A 16,395-nucleotide genomic window follows, 5' to 3' on the forward strand; every position below is an offset into this window, starting at 1 on the left:
CCACAAGACTCCCTCAGATTATCACTCTTCTGATGTTCATTCTTATTCACATCATCTTCTTCATTCACTGCATTGACATCTTCTGGTTCAACACCTGCTTCTTCTCTTTGATACTCATTTATATTCTCATCCACTCCATCATCTCCAAGAACCACATGTTTTGTATCATTATTTTCTACAAATCCATCAGAAGTTGCAGGTTTTTTGAAGTACCTGAATAAAGCGTTCTCTTGAGATTTTGCTTGGTCATCTTTCATTTTTCTCTTTTTTCTGTTATCAGCTCCACAAGGTTGATCTTTTTTCTTTGAAGACATTGCTCTACAGACTGCAGTAAAGAAAAAGCTTACAATGATTACGATGCAATTTTATAAAAGACATTTAACCAAAGCAACAAAGTAAAATATAAAACATTGTGAGGAAACATTGAAGAAAAAGTTTGTTATTGTGTTACCTTAGAATCAAGAGATGATGAAGCTTTAACAACGAAAAAGAAAAGACCTATCAAAACTGAATTGTAAGTTTGTAACCCTAGACCTAGTTGGATAGTTGTTTGTTAATTAAGGGGAAGGTGCCGTAAAAAAAAAACTTCAGCATATGTCATATGTGTGTCTAATTCTTCTTAATTTTAACATATTAAGCCCATATTTAAATTAGATTGTAGACAGAGCCCATATTTTGTTTCTAATTTTGTAAGAATTATTCATAAACCTATTTTTTCCTCTATTTGTATAGTTTTCGTAGGGATAATTTCTATATAACCTTAATGAATATATGTCCCTAATTATTATTTTTTAAGAATTGGATGCCCGAAGCGATAGCTTCTTTTTCTATAACTGGTGCACGGCTCTGGATCTACCCTACATATAATTAATTTAATTCACAATTTGCCTTGATAAATACATACCAAACTGTTGGGTTTGTTTGTGTAAACACTGTTTTGGCCACTTCTCTATTGGACAAGACTGTCGTTTATTTCGCTTCAATTATTCTTATTCTTATATGACTCACTCAAAACCAAATAATATTGGACCACTCGGGCCTTGTTTTATGCTTTATATTCGTCGACGGGCAACACTGAAAGCTATGCGGCCGTTGCCTTCCTCACTCGTCGCTTTCATATTTTTTCTCCTATAGATTTTTATTTTTTTTACTTTTAGCTGTAACTTCTATTATATTTGTTTACATGGCTAAATAATTTTCTTTGTTAGACACTTTTAGACTCGGGAGTAATTTCTTGACCAAATAATGTTTTTAACTTTTTCAGTTTTCTGGAAGACTGAGAGTGTGCCAATTTTAGATGTGTGAACATTTTACACAAAAATCAAACTTGTAAGGTCATTTTTCCAAATTTATTATAGTTTTTTTTTAATAATATATATATAAAAAGATGAGGATAACTGACAAGTCAGTTTGGTGGTGGTCCCTTGTTTTGTCTTTTGATTAATGTATGGTTCATTTCATACGAACCCCTCTGTTTTGGCAAACCTATAACGGGATCTTCTTCTTTTTTAACTTTTAAATTAACGTACTGTATATTAAAAAATGGCCAACGTACTAAATTAACATACAATCATTTATTAATGGTCGGTGATTGTACTTTAAAAGCTTTTTTATTAGACCTAATTTCCGGAAAAACTATAGATAAGTAAAACTACTAATGATAATTATAATAAGGATTTGGGTTTACTACTCAAAACTAACTTTAATTATAAACTTTTCTTTTTACATACCTCCTCAACTGTTTACTATTTTTAGTATTTTCTTATAGTAAATGAGTAAATAAACCAAAAAGCAAACGGTGATCGTAATAATTCTGTCTCCCATGAATTTGCTTTTTTTTTTTTCTGAAAGACAGAAATATTTGTAATTTTGTATATGCGAATATAAAAGGCATTTACAGTTTTACACTGATGAATAGTGATCCAGAATCATTGATTCTACACCTTGTCCCATGTCAAGTCTAGTCAAAAGCTTCTTTCATCAACTCCGGCTCATTTAAGATTCTCTCTCTCTCTCTATCTCTCTCTTCCCTTCACCATCTCAGAGATTGCTCCAATATCTCACAGATTTGGTGACCAGAACAACTTATCACTTGAGTGGTTCAACCTCTCTTTCTCTCTGCTATGAATATGCATAGCCATATGTAATAATTAGAGAGGGAGATACCAAGAACTGAAAAACCATGACTTCCAACAGAAGCAATCTCCTGTTCTCATCAGTCCTCTTCCACCTTATTCTTGTCCCCACACAACTCCAAGCTCTTAACACTGATGGTGTTCTTCTGCTTGCTTTCAAATACTCCATCCTCAGTGACCCTCTCTCTGTTCTACGCAACTGGAACTATGAAGATGCAACACCATGCTTGTGGACAGGTGTCACCTGCACGGAGCTTGGGAAGCCTAACACTCCAGACACGCTCAGAGTTACAAGCTTGGTACTTCCAAACAAAAACCTGTCGGGTTCCGTCACTCCGGACTTGTTCTTTCTGCCGCATCTAAGGATCTTGGATCTGTCCACCAATTTCTTCAACGGGTCACTCCCTGACTCGGTCTTCAACGCCACTGAGCTTCAGAATATTTCCCTTGGAAGCAACAATCTCTCTGGTGATTTGCCCAAGAGTATCAATAGTGTGATTAATCTCCAGCTCTTGAATCTCTCAGCTAACGTATTTACTGGAAAAGTTCCTCCCAGCCTCTCACTTCTGAAGAATTNGTGGTTCAACCTCTCTTTCTCTCTGCTATGAATATGCATAGCCATATGTAATAATTAGAGAGGGAGATACCAAGAACTGAAAAACCATGACTTCCAACAGAAGCAATCTCCTGTTCTCATCAGTCCTCTTCCACCTTATTCTTGTCCCCACACAACTCCAAGCTCTTAACACTGATGGTGTTCTTCTGCTTGCTTTCAAATACTCCATCCTCAGTGACCCTCTCTCTGTTCTACGCAACTGGAACTATGAAGATGCAACACCATGCTTGTGGACAGGTGTCACCTGCACGGAGCTTGGGAAGCCTAACACTCCAGACACGCTCAGAGTTACAAGCTTGGTACTTCCAAACAAAAACCTGTCGGGTTCCGTCACTCCGGACTTGTTCTTTCTGCCGCATCTAAGGATCTTGGATCTGTCCACCAATTTCTTCAACGGGTCACTCCCTGACTCGGTCTTCAACGTCACTGAGCTTCAGAATATTTCCCTTGGAAGCAACAATCTCTCTGGTGATTTGCCCAAGAGTATCAATAGTGTGATTAATCTCCAGCTCTTGAATCTCTCAGCTAACGTATTTACTGGAAAAGTTCCTCCCAGCCTCTCACTTCTGAAGAATTTAACGGTCATTTCCTTGACAAAGAACTCATTCTCAGGTGATATCCCAAGTGGTTTCGAAGCAGCACAGGTTCTTGATCTTTCCTCAAATCTTCTCAACGGCTCTCTTCCCAAGGATTTGGGAGGCAAAAGCCTGCATTACTTAAACGTATCACACAACAAAATCTTGGGCGAGATTTCTCCAGGTTTTGCAGAGAAGTTTCCAGCAAATGCCACAGTCGATCTCTCCTTTAACAACCTCACAGGGCCAATCCCTACTTCCCCTTCTTTACTTAACCAAAAGGCCGCATATTTTTCTGGTAACCAAGAGTTGTGTGGGGAGCCATTGAAGACTCTCTGCTCAATCCCTTCTACTCTTTCCAACCCTCCAAATAGCTCTGAAACTACCCCACCTGCAATAGCAGTTAAACCAAGAAGCTCACCTCCAAAGGACCCTCTAACAGAATCACCAAACCAAACAGCAAAAAGCAAGCTAAAGCCAAGCACCATTGCCGCAATCACAGTTGGAGATATAGCTGGTCTAGCTATCATTGGTCTACTTGTGCTCTATGTATACCAGGTCAGAAAACGCAGAAGGTATCCTGAGTCCAGCAGATTCAGCTTCTTTAAGTTCTGTCTGGAGAAAAACGAAGCCAAGAAATCTAATCACCAAACGCAAAGCACCGCGGATGTCGCAGTCACAGAATCACCAGATGCAAAAGCGGCATGCGGTTCATGCATAATCTTGACCGGAGGAAGGTACGACGAGACATCGACATCAGAGAGCGACGTAGAGAATCAGCAAACCGTTGAGGCATTTAGTCGAACAGATGGTGGGCGACTAAAACAGAGTCCTCAAACTCAATTGGTTACAGTCGACGGCGAAACTCGGCTAGATTTAGATACTCTACTAAAAGCATCAGCTTACATATTGGGAACAACCGGAACCGGAATCGTCTACAAGGCGGTGCTGGAGAACGGCACGGCGTTCGCGGTGAGGCGGATCGAGACTGAGTGCTGTGCGACGGCGAAACTCAAGGAGTTTGAGCGGGAGATTCGTGCCATTGCTAAGCTTCGACACCCAAATCTCGTCAGAATTCGTGGGTTTTGCTGGGGAGACGACGAGAAGCTTCTAATCTCCGACTATGTTTCCAATACCAGCCTCCTCTGTTTCTTCTCCGCCAGTAAGTTCCTCTGTTTCTTTAGGCTCACGGATTCAAAATTCACACTCTCCTCCTCTAACATACGCCCATCACTTTGGCACAGTTTAGTACTCTAATTCGTGAACTCATCAATTGCTTTTTAACACTCGTTTTGGTTCCTTCACAAAACAGGTAAGGCAAGCTCAAGCTCTTCGTCATTACAAAACCATCTTAGTTTCGAGGCACGGCTCAATATAGCAAGAGGAATGGCTCGAGGACTATGTTACATCAACGAGAAGAAACACGTGCATGGTAATATGAAGCCCAATAACATTCTCTTGAACGCTGAGAATGAGCCCATCATCACCGATCTGGGGCTAGACCGCCTCATGACACTGGCGCGTGAATCTCAAGTCACTGGACCAACACCGTACCAGCCACCAGAATGGTCAGCGAGCCAGAAACCAAACCCTAAATGGGACGTTTATTCCTTCGGCGTCATACTCTTGGAACTTCTCACAGGCAAAGTGTTTTCGGTGGATCAAGATATAGATCAGTTCTCAAATTTATCCGGTTCTGAAACGGAAGAGAAAGGCCGGTTCATGAGGTTGATTGACGGTCCAATCAGAAGCGATGTGTCTCGCCACGAGGATGCTGCAGTCGTGTGCTTTAGGTTAGGGATTGAATGTGTCTCTTCCTTGCCTCAGAAGCGACCGTCCATGAAAGAAGTGGTTCAAGTGTTGGAGAAAGTGAGCCTTTAAGATTGGTTGATCACTGTTGACGAGTAACCTAAAGTCGTTTATTACAATATATAGAAAGTGGATTTGTTATGTGTGTGTTTAGATGTGTTCAGTTGCTTACTTTACTGTCGCTTAAGGCTTAAGCTGTGTAATACTAACTCCTTTTGTACTTTGGTTCTAGTTAACCTAAAATAATAAATCGAATAAAAATCCCAACTGTATCCATAATCGTAACGAATAAAACCAAAATAAACCAACATTACCGGAAACACCGACAAACCAACCCAAACCGAACCAAGTTTCCGTTTAATGTCCACGCCTCATCATCATCTTCTCCGATCAACTCTGCTGCTTTACAAAAAAAGAATCTCTCTTTACTTTTTCTGATAACAAAGTTATGGAAGGAGGATCTACTACTTCCGGCGAAGTTAAACCGGAGAGGCAGTCTCCAATTACGCCAAATCAGATCTTTATTCTCTCCGGGCAAAGCAATATGGCTGGACGCGGCGGTGTCGTCAAAGACCACCACCACAACCGCTGGGTATGGGATAAAACCGTCCCACCGGAATGTGCACCAAACTCATCAATCCTCCGGCTGAGCGCAGATCTCCGGTGGGAAGAAGCGCACGAGCCGCTCCACGTTGACATCGACACGGCTAAAGTGTGCGGAGTGGGTCCAGGGATGGCGTTCGCGAACGCGGTTAGGAAACGGTTGGAGACAGATTCGGCAGTGATCGGATTGGTTCCGTGCGCTTCAGGTGGAACGGCGATAAAAGAGTGGGCGCGTGGGAGTCACTTGTACGAGAGGATGGTTAAGAGGACGAAAGAGAGCATGAAATGCGGCGAAGAGATCAAGGCGGTGCTTTGGTATCAAGGTGAGAGTGACGTGTCGAACATAGATGACGCTGAGAGCTACGGGAGCAATATGGACCGTTTGATTAAGAACCTTCGTCATGATCTCAACCTCCCTTCTCTTCCCATTATTCAGGTCTCTCTCTCTCTCCTTTTTCATTAACGAATTAAAAAGAGTTTGTCTTCCTTGATCGTATTTTACAATGAGTCTAATGCATTTGATGCTTCATTGATTTTGTTCTGTTTCCTCTATACTATAGAGAACTATGTAGATTTTGTTCTGTTTCTTCTGTTAAAAGATGTTACTGTCTCTGCCCTTGATTCTACAAGAAGTTTTACAACTCCTAAGCAGTCTTCTTCGTGAGATTTAGCTTCCATTTTCATCTCTATATAAGTACTTTTAATGGTGGAAGAGCTAAGTTGCAGGTTATGTAATCGTTATAAAGGTTGGAATTTGGAAGCTTTGGTGATAAAAAGTGATTCCTTTTTACAATGTGGATTGCTGCAAGTAATGTTCTCTTTTCGAAAACGGTTGGTCAGGTTTCCATGGGTTAATCTTGGTGGTTTGGTTGAAGCAGGTAGCAATAGCATCGGGAGGAGGATACATAGATAAGGTGAGAGAAGCACAGTTGGGTCTGAAGCTCTCGAACGTTGTCTGTGTAGATGCCAAGGGATTGCCGCTAAAGCCCGACAATCTTCACTTAACCACCGAGGCTCAAGTCCAGCTTGGTCTCTCCTTAGCAAAAGCTTACCTTGCCAACTTCTGCTAGACAATCAAGTAAGTTTGTGTTAAGCTTCGTGACTCTGTCCATATGTCTATATTAGTTGACATGCTATATGGATATCATAAGACTCTGTAATAATGGAATGGTAATCATCATTATGTTCAATGTTAAGACCAATTAGTTTGTTACAGAGACTGGTGGTTTATGAAATCAATGATTGTATTGATGGTATCAATTTGTATAGGTGGTAAGAATCTTTTAACAGCTCCGTGTTTAGTCCTTTATTCACTATAACTCTAGGATCATTGAAGTAACGAATGATGATTTCTCTGCACTCCATTATACAATAGGGTATATTTCATAGGCTATGAGTAACATGGAGCCTATATATGCCATTTTCTGATGATATTTGACGAACATATTGGAGAGTAGAATTTTAGCCGGCAAGGATGCAAAATGATGTTGTACTTGTGAATTGATATCTATATTTCTTTTATTTGTCAGGTTATCCAGGTCGGAGATCGGGAACTCGGTGAGAAATCACGGTCTTTTCCAGTGTTCTAGCAGAATTGAGATCGATAACTTTTAGTTCTGTTAATGTTTGTCTACTACTACGTCTTCCAAGAGGCGATATGCCGTTTAAGTGTGATGTTGCCGATTTGATGTAAATTTGTTATCTATATAAAGTACACATTACTGTTTGTCACATTATCTACATTATTGACACAGATTGGTAATATTTTCATAAATATGAATGACACGCCAAGTTTGTCCCCTGCTGTCGTATTGTTACAATCAAAATTTGTGAAAGATGAACTAAAATCGGCAAGTTTGTCCTCTTTTGTTTAGTTTCCGGTTTGCATCATTCAAAAGTCCCTTGTCGTTGACCAAGTGGCTATATTCGTACTCGTGTGTTCAATAATAGCGTTGTGCCATATACCTAGGCCACATATATTTCGAGATATACTTGTAGAAGGAAAGATCCAATTCTTTAACAAAAAAAAGAAAAAAAATATATATATATCTGAAAATACATAATACAGTATAGCTTAAGAAAATTAAACAGTAATACACGCGCGGCTGCGTTGAATAACAATAGTAAATGGGTTGTGGACAGGTCGACCTACCAAAAGGCAAAAACAATGCATCTAAGCAGTTGTGAACACACGAAAGCAAATATTTCACGTGCCAATAACTTACACTTACTCACAGCCATCAGTATATCCTTTCAAATATTCCCCATAATAGAGTACTGTGAAATTTGACCACCAACAAATAACATTACTGTTCTTTTGTATTTACATGTGTCATGGTGTGTAAGCCGACACAAACGAACCACTTGCCCTCAAAACTAAATTGGAGAGGTATATGTTAAAAGTAATTCAATTCAAATCTGAAGTCTTCAATTACTTTTCAAATAATAAGAAGTGCGTAGCTCGTTTACTAGTGGTGGTCCCGGACCCTTTATTATTACTACTACTTGCTTTCAAGCATGGACACTCACGCACTCTCCTGCAATGTTGTTGTTTAAATAGGTATAACAAAACTCCTGCTTTATTTCAAAAAGGATTTCGATCTAAACACAACAACTGAATACTAATCACCCCTCTAGATTCAATAATTTATATTGTTGATTAGTTTCTTTTGGTCTTAAAATTATAAACGCATAATACTTAAATGTTAACGCAGGTTTTGATTCAACGACACAATATTATTACAAACTACTTATATAAACCTGCATTATTGAATGTTACTAAAAAATCTTTGTAAGATACTATTTCAAACCCGGGGAACTGATCTGCCACTGCCAGACATCGTCAGGACACCCCACACCACAAGACAGTAAGGTTTCCAAATCTCTCTCTATTTGCATTGCCAAAGATCTAATCGAAGCTGTAAATATTTTTTTCTTTTTCCGGTAGATTCGATTTGGTCGTAATAAATTTAAGATCTTATTCTTTGTTTTTTTTTTCTTGGTCAGAGATATCAATTGTAAGATACTTGTAAAAAATATGTAAATAAAAGTTGACTATTCTTCAAAGTTTACATTCCCCCAAATCATTTTTTTCTTCGTTTGCGTATTTTTTTTGTTCCGGTAAAAGATGAAACGCAACAATAGGAAATCACAAAACCCAAAAGTAAATCACACTCGCGAGAAAAATGCGCGTGAGATGCCATCGCCTTGTTCCAAGTAAAGTATATCACAATCACACCAAACCCCTGAGCCGACTATAAAAACAACTTTTAGATCTCTCTCCCTCGTCTGTTTTGTATACTCAGCCACCAACTATTTTTTTTTCACTCTCACCACACTTAAAGCGGTAGCAATGTCAGCCGCCGCCGCCGCCGCAGCTTCCTCGATCTCAGTCGCCACCAATTCTTTCAAGAACGTGACTCTCTCCTCCAGATCGCCTCTCCCATCCGCGATCTCCGTCGCTTTCCCTAACCGTGGACGCAATACTCTTCGCCGGCGGTTCGTTCTCATTTCGTGCACCGCTGGAGATGGATCTAGACCTACGATCCTTGTTGCTGAGAAGCTCGGTGAGGCTGGTTTAAAGGTTTTGGAGGCTTTCGCTAATGTGGACTGTTCGTATAACATGACTCCAGAGGATCTCAACACTAAGATCTCCCTCTGTGATGCGTTGATCGTGAGGAGTGGCACTAAGGTTGACCGTGCGGTGTTCGAGTCGTCTCGCGGACGGTTGAAGGTTGTTGGACGCGCTGGTGTTGGGATCGACAACGTGGATCTGAGTGCAGCGACTGAGTTTGGTTGTTTGGTTGTCAACGCCCCGACGGCCAACACCATCGCTGCTGCTGAGCACGGAATCGCTCTTATGGCCGCCATGGCTAGGAACGTAGCTCAATCTGATGCTTCTGTTAAGGCTGGTTAGTATTTTTTGATTCATCTCCTACCTTCCATACTTTGGCGAAGTATTTATTATTGGTTTTGTTATTTTTTAATACCTGTGATTGATGGCATCTTGACTTTACAAATTTATATCATGAGCTTTCCTTTTCCTGTACTGTTTTTGTTGACGATGTTGTAGGATTGTGACATTGGATTAAGCTTTTTTGGCTGTTTCTTTCCGAATTGAGGTTTGATGATTCTTGTGTGTGGAGTGACCTGTAATCTTGCTGACTTGTTGATGTATCTTTGTATTGCAGGAGAGTGGAAGAGGAACAAGTATGTGGGTGTTTCACTTGTGGGCAAGACTCTTGCAGTGTTGGGATTCGGGAAGGTTGGGACGGAAGTTGCTAGACGTGCCAAGGGTCTTGGTATGCGTGTGATTGCTCATGATCCCTATGCCCCAGCAGACCGTGCACACGCCATTGGTGTTGATTTAGTGAGCTTTGATGAAGCCCTCGCCACTGCTGATTTTATATCTCTTCACATGCCACTTACGCCAACAACATCGAAGATACTAAACGACGAGACCTTTGCCAAAATGAAGAAGGGAGTTCGCATCGTCAATGTTGCTCGTGGGGGTGTTATTGACGAAGACGCGTTAGTGAGAGCTCTGGATTCTGGCATTGTTGCTCAGGCTGCACTTGATGTTTTCACAAAAGAGCCACCGGCTAAAGACAGCAAGCTCGTGCAGCACGAGAGGGTCACTGTGACACCTCATCTTGGAGCCAGCACTATGGAGGCTCAGGTGTGCAATTCATTTTACGGTTAAGGTGATATTTAATCTTGAGTTTGCTGTTTGGCTTCTGTTATTTAGTTGGTGTTTTGGCTATGACAGGAAGGAGTTGCCATCGAAATTGCTGAAGCTGTTGTTGGAGCTCTGAATGGAGAGCTTGCTGCTACTGCAGTCAATGCACCTATGGTTTCTGCTGAGGTGAGCACTGGCTTGTGCTAGTAAAATACACACATTTTGGTGTTGTTTCAAAGAGGCAAACTTATTAGCCTATTTGCTATATAGATCTATTGTAGCTACCCTAGGAATGAACGTAGCAATTTATATGTGTTCTGAGTTGGTTAGAGAGAAGTTAATGTGCGGCAAAATTGTTGAAGTGAGGGTAGGTTTTCTAGGGATTTGTTCTAAGAGCCTCATAATCAAGCTTCTCCTCTTTGAAATGTGAATTGGATTAAGACTAGCAGGTTTATAGCTTTGTTCTTAACAGATTCCAGTTGGAAGATTTCAATTGTTTAAGCTTAAGCTTACATCACACTCTTATCTGCAGGTTCTAACCGAGTTGAAACCATATGTGGTTCTAGCCGAGAAACTAGGAAGACTGGCAGTGCAATTGGTGGCCGGAGGAAGCGGTGTGAAAAACGTGAAAATCACATACGCCTCAGCAAGAGCCACTGACGATCTTGACACCAGACTTCTAAGAGCCATGATCACCAAGGGAATCATCGAGCCAATCTCCGACGTATATGTCAACTTGGTCAACGCTGACTTCACAGCCAAGCAGAGAGGTCTCAGACTCTCAGAGGAACGTGTTCTCTTGGATGGTTCACCAGAGAGCCCGTTGGAGACAATAACTGTCCAGCTAGGCAACGTGGAGTCCAAATTCGCCAGTTCGTTGTCTGAATCAGGAGAGGTGAAAGTGGAAGGAAGGGTTAAAGACGGAGTTCCCCATTTGACAAAGGTTGGATCGTTTGAGGTAGATGTGACTCTTGAAGGTAGTATCATATTGTGCAGGCAGGTGGATCAACCTGGTATGATCGGAACAGTCGGAAGCATCTTGGGAGAGTCTAACGTCAACGTTAACTTCATGAGCGTTGGGAGAATCGCACCGAGGAAGCAAGCGATTATGGCGATTGGAGTAGACGATCAACCAAGCAAGGATACACTAAAGAAGATTGGGGAAATCCCAGCGGTTGAGGAATTCGTTTTCCTCAAGCTCTAGTTTGTTGTGTTGTTGATTCTTGAATATCTTGAAGCTTAAATTTCACGAGTGAGGATTTGACGTTGTTTGTTGGTTTAGGCAATAATGTTATTTTGGCTTTCCTTACAAGTTTTGGTTACGTTGAGACTTGAGAGTAGTTGTCTCTTTGATGTTCAAACTTTATGGTTTCTAGTTCTATTATGAGTGCTTCTTTCTTCTCTGAATAATTTGTTTTTTCCTGATCAATTCCTCGAAGACACTTTCGTAAAAAAACACTTGAAAAAATGAAAACCGTAAAATTAAAGCTGAACTTAATAGGCTTGGGTTAAAATTCGATTCGGTAGGTTAAATCATAATCCGGTAAAATTAGTTTGGTTTGGTTCAGATATGGTTCGGTTTTGCATTAGTTTACGAAACGCTGCCGGTTTTGTAAAAACTGTTTAGCTCAATGAAACAAGATACGAACTTGAATGAGTGGAGAGAAAACACGTGTCGTCAGCTAGAACAGATAATTCTGAGAAAGGAAGACGAAGGATTTTAGTTGAAGAAGGAAGAAGGAAGAAGGAAGAAGGAAGAAGGAAGAAGAAGAAGAGTGTTGTGATAAAAAAGAAGATGGCCTTATCTCAAGTCTCTGCGTCTCTCGCTTTCTCTCTTCCCAGTAACTCTCTCTTTCTCGCTTCCTCTAGTAGTACTCGTCTCTGTAATGTATCTGACTAGTTTGGGATTATTATTATTATTATTATCTGACCAGATTCTGGCGCAATAAAGCTAGCCACAATCCCAAACCATAGTTCTACTACTTGTCGGGTTCATGTTCCGCAACTTGCTGGAAGCAGATCCACCTTCGCTTCTGGTTCTCCTCTATGTACGTCTTCCTTTGCCCCTATTGCAATTCTCTATATGCAATTCTCTGAATTTAAGTTTTCGATTGAAATTTGGGGCTTCTGGGCACCCTAAGCAGCTTCGTTTTTGGAGGTTTGGATTCTTTTGAGAGACTTAATTCGTTTTTTGAAGTAGCTTTGTGCAATTGCCTTGGTTAGCTGAGTAAATCTGGGGAAAGATATGAAAATTTGTTTCTTTCATTTTGTGATTTTGTGTATTGTCTTTGTCCGTTTCAGTACCAGTGAAGTTGAGTATGACTCGCAGAGGAGGAAACAGAGCAGCATCAGTTTCAATAAGAAGTGAGCAAAGCACAGAAGGAAGCAGCGGTTTGGACATATGGCTTGGTCGTGGCGCCATGATTGGCTTTGCTGTTGCCATTACTGTTGAGATTACCACTGGTAAAGGACTTCTTGAGGTATGTAGTATACACATCAAAATCTGAGAATTTCGCTTCTGAAATTAAAATGAGAAACTTTGAGAAAGTGTAAGAAAACCATAATAATAACTCAAGATTTGATTTTTGTCTTTCAGAATTTTGGAGTAGCAAGTCCATTGCCTACGGTTGCTTTGGCAGTTACAGCATTGGTTGGTGTTCTAACTGCGGTTTTTATCTTCCAATCTTCTTCTAAAAACTGATTAAAAAAAATCTCATGCCGCCGCCTACCATTTTGTTGTATTAAGATTCTTGTATCATATATCTCTCGACTTCTACATTCATCAGTTGATATATCTTACATCTTTTTAGTTTTTGTGTATCATGATTGTGACTACAGTTGATATCCTATTAAGAGTGTTTTGTCTTTTGTTCTGTTGATCTGTGTTTATGTAATCACACAACTATGCTGTCTGGTTACTCGGAGACAGAGTAAGAAGTCATTAGACACATAATATTGGAGGCAAAATCATTTTTTAAAGACTTGAGCACACAATTTACTTAGAATCAATAAGTAAACTAGTAAAGTAACATCAAGCAATGAAGCTCTGTACATGTATTTATGTCTTGCTAGTAATGAAGTTCAACATGACACACTACATATATATATATATATATGTCTTGCACTCATCAAAATCCAATTCAATTTCCTTAACTCTCAATTAAATAATTGTTTTCTTCCGTAACGAAAAAAAATTCTAATTTTTCTTATATCTGAAAAGAAACGTGGATAGTTAAAAACCAAGCAAATATAATATACTATCAAAAATGAAAATATGAATATTTTCAATATAGATATATTGCAAATATTATATACTTTTTGTCAATATAGACGGTTTAGCAAAACTGAAAAGTCAAAGAAGACTTTCTTATTTAAGCTGAAAGCTTTGATTGATTGAGTTGAACCCGTTAACCCGCCGACCCGAAACAATGACCCGCTCCATCCCCAATCTCCCTCTCTTCATCCTCGCCGTTACACTCTCCCTCTCTTCTTCCCTCCTCGGCCTCGTCCGCTCCGATGATCCGAAACCAATCCGCCGAGAGGTTTATGAAGGAGGTAAGATATACGACATCAGCCACCGTTACACGCCGGAGATGCCAGCTTGGTCATCTTCCGAAGGATTGGGAGAGTCTTTCCTGAGATTAGCCGCGAGTATGAAGAACGGATCTTTCGCCAACGTGTCGGAGATGAAACTATCTGTTCACTCAGGAACTCACGTGGATGCTCCAGGTCACTTCTGGGACAATTATTACGACGCTGGTTTTGATACCGATTCACTCGACCTCCAAGTCCTTAACGGTATATATCTTGTTTCTTGAACTTTTTGTTTTGTCGTCTTCGTAAGTTAAAGTTTTGTTGAAATTGGGTTTTTTTTGTGTAAAGGTCCTGCTCTGTTGGTTGATGTTCCTAGAGACAAGAACATTACTGGTGAGTTTGTTTAACTTTTTGTAACCAGTTGATGATTTGAAATTATGGATCTTTGTCTTAATGCTTTATGTTTTGTTTTTGGGTTTGGTTGGATTATAATTAGCTGAGGTTATGGAATCGCTTCATATTCAAAGAGGTGTTCGTCGTGTGCTCTTTAGAACCTCCAACACTGACAAGTAAGTCTCTCAATATATATTAAGAGTGTGTGTTTTACCAAAATGTTACTGTGAACTCGTGGCTTACTCTAACTCTTGTTTTCTCTGTGGTTGAAAAATCCAGGCGGCTTATGTTTAAGAAAGAGTTTGATTCAAGCTTTGCTGGGTTCGTGACTGATGGGGCGAAATGGTTGGTTGAGAATACTGACATCAAACTTATTGGTACGACATGTTTAGCTTTTCTTTATGTTCATTGTGTTTCTTTAGCTTGTATTACATTTTCTGAATCCGGTTATATATTCTGCATTGTGGAATCCAGGGCTTGACTATCTTTCCTTTGCTGCTTTTGAGGAATCACCTGCAACACACAGGGTTATTCTTAAGGGACGGGTGAGTATATCTTTCTCTATATAAAAAATAAAGTATTCATTTACCTTTTATAGCTATATCTCACTGAACAAGAAAGTGAGAGAGATAGTTCGTTAGATAGGTAGGCGAAACGACATCTAAACGTGTGAGATACACATGATGATTTCAGGATATAATCCCTGTGGAAGCGCTGAAGCTGGATGGTGTGGAGGTAGGAACATACTCGCTTCATTGCTTACCGTTGAGATTGGTTGGAGCGGAAGGAGCACCGACAAGATGCATTCTCATCAAGTGATTCAATTCATCTTCTTCTTTGTAAGCTCTTCAGTATACCAAGCTGATAATGAATAATATGTTTCTTCTTACTTGTTAGAACCCATGAAGCAGTTGTTATAGATGTGATGATTCAGTTGTAAAAGGAAGCATAAATGTGTTTGTGTATGTATGTATGACATTATGTTTTGTAATAAAATTAGACGAAACAAACTAATGTGTTTCAATATAGCCAGTTGTGGAGAATGCTGAATCTAATTAAACATGCCTAACCAGAGTAAATCAAAAGGTAATCTCATCTCCATAAAAGCTGAAGCTCTCACATCATACAAACAAACTGGCCTTAAAGTGTCTCTCTGCAACAATAGCATTCTTCCTTCCTTAAGGTTTCTTTATTGAATAAATAAATACAAAAAAAAAACAACCCAGAAATTATTTAATCACACAAATAGCAGATTCTCCAGGGAAAGTAATAAACAGATGATGGTCTTGGAATATGTAGAATCGAAAGAAAGAAAAGAATAGCATGCAGGAGTTTGGAGCAAGATTTTTGTTTTGGACAGGGGAAAAAGGAAACACAAACAATCTGTGTGTTGTGTGGTTGCATTCCGCTATACTGAAAGAAACATGCAAGTCCCATCAAGCTTGCAAGAAGCTAGCGTATTTAGCACCCAGGAGAAGCCTCTGAATGCACAAGAGAGCGTTCTTGGTCACCTCAGCGTTCTCGTGGTTCATCAGCTTCATCACTCGTTCTTTTGCCTTGAGGTCTGCTACTATCACTCTCCCTGCTGCATGGTACTGTATGAACTGTGAGATATCAAAGCATGCCACCGCCAATGATCTTGGATCACTTGACGTGTCCAGGATTGTGAGGAGGACCCTGAGTATCTGCATCCACAAGTTTAGCAAGTGGTTAGGGTTGTTGTGAAGGGCCAAAACAGGATTGAACCAGCCCGCTCCAAGCACTACAAGTGGGTGTTCAGAAGAGAAGAATACCTGGAAGTCGTTCTCCTCAAAGCTTGTAACATTCTCACGCCAGAAATTGGCCTCTTTGTGCATTGGGTTCCAGTCAAGATGGCCAAGAAGCACCTCTTGCTTATATTTGTCAAAAGAACTCAATTTCTTGATCTTGTCTTTTAGCCCTTCTTCTAGTTGGTTCAGTGCATCCAGCAAGTCCTTTACAAATTCAGAATTTAAAGGGTTTAACTATCACCATATACTAAAACACACATCTAATGTTACCGGCATCACTTAT

The 16,395-nt window shown here is 40.1% G+C and overlaps 7 protein-coding genes across 9 annotated transcripts in view; 5 read left to right on the forward strand and 2 right to left on the reverse strand.

Moving 5' to 3' along the window:
• LOC104727582 overlaps positions 1 to 314 on the reverse strand; it is a 2,958-nt gene extending 2,644 nt beyond the window's left edge. The window contains exon 1 of the mRNA XM_019231748.1: positions 51 to 314. Coding sequence (XP_019087293.1) covers positions 51 to 314 — 264 coding nt within the window. The remainder of the gene's footprint in view (positions 1 to 50) is intronic.
• On the forward strand, positions 2,723 to 5,398 carry LOC104721383 (receptor protein kinase-like protein At4g34220). The gene is made up of 2 exons (XM_010439351.2): positions 2,723 to 4,488; positions 4,639 to 5,398. Exons 1-2 carry the CDS (start codon positions 2,799 to 2,801, stop codon positions 5,205 to 5,207), a joined length of 2,259 nt encoding a protein of 752 aa, XP_010437653.1. The 5' UTR covers positions 2,723 to 2,798; the 3' UTR covers positions 5,208 to 5,398.
• Positions 5,497 to 7,538, forward strand: LOC104721384 (probable carbohydrate esterase At4g34215). The gene is made up of 3 exons (XM_010439352.2): positions 5,497 to 6,174; positions 6,617 to 6,816; positions 7,268 to 7,538. Exons 1-2 carry the CDS (start codon positions 5,584 to 5,586, stop codon positions 6,806 to 6,808), a joined length of 783 nt encoding a protein of 260 aa, XP_010437654.1. The 5' UTR covers positions 5,497 to 5,583; the 3' UTR covers positions 6,809 to 6,816; positions 7,268 to 7,538.
• LOC104721385 (D-3-phosphoglycerate dehydrogenase 1, chloroplastic-like) lies at positions 9,007 to 11,812 on the forward strand. Its single transcript, XM_010439353.2, has 4 exons — positions 9,007 to 9,649; positions 9,929 to 10,416; positions 10,507 to 10,602; positions 10,949 to 11,812. Exons 1-4 carry the CDS (start codon positions 9,091 to 9,093, stop codon positions 11,618 to 11,620), a joined length of 1,815 nt encoding a protein of 604 aa, XP_010437655.1. The 5' UTR covers positions 9,007 to 9,090; the 3' UTR covers positions 11,621 to 11,812.
• LOC104721386 (stress enhanced protein 1, chloroplastic) lies at positions 12,072 to 13,291 on the forward strand. Its single transcript, XM_010439354.2, has 4 exons — positions 12,072 to 12,257; positions 12,351 to 12,464; positions 12,718 to 12,896; positions 13,013 to 13,291. Exons 1-4 carry the CDS (start codon positions 12,212 to 12,214, stop codon positions 13,115 to 13,117), a joined length of 444 nt encoding a protein of 147 aa, XP_010437656.1. The 5' UTR covers positions 12,072 to 12,211; the 3' UTR covers positions 13,118 to 13,291.
• Positions 13,764 to 15,369, forward strand: LOC104721387 (kynurenine formamidase). Its single transcript, XM_010439355.2, has 6 exons — positions 13,764 to 14,214; positions 14,299 to 14,343; positions 14,447 to 14,519; positions 14,623 to 14,720; positions 14,818 to 14,888; positions 15,037 to 15,369. The coding sequence occupies exons 1-6, from the start codon at positions 13,845 to 13,847 to the stop codon at positions 15,160 to 15,162; spliced, it is 783 nt and encodes a 260-aa protein (XP_010437657.1). The 5' UTR covers positions 13,764 to 13,844; the 3' UTR covers positions 15,163 to 15,369.
• LOC104721388 (V-type proton ATPase subunit H-like) overlaps positions 15,465 to 16,395 on the reverse strand; it is a 12,828-nt gene continuing 11,897 nt past the window's right edge. For 2 of the 3 annotated variants that reach the window (XM_019232714.1, XM_019232713.1), the window contains one exon: positions 15,465 to 15,811. In XM_019232714.1, coding sequence (XP_019088259.1) covers positions 15,780 to 15,811 — 32 coding nt within the window. In that variant the 3' untranslated portion in view covers positions 15,465 to 15,779. Of the gene's footprint in view, positions 15,823 to 16,395 lie in introns of all 3 variants that reach the window. The other variant, XM_010439356.2, reaches the window with a different exon arrangement.

The sequence above is a fragment of the Camelina sativa genome, chromosome 11, assembly GCF_000633955.1.
Source record: "Camelina sativa cultivar DH55 chromosome 11, Cs, whole genome shotgun sequence".
In the NCBI taxonomy this organism is placed as follows: Eukaryota; Viridiplantae; Streptophyta; class Magnoliopsida; order Brassicales; family Brassicaceae; genus Camelina; species Camelina sativa.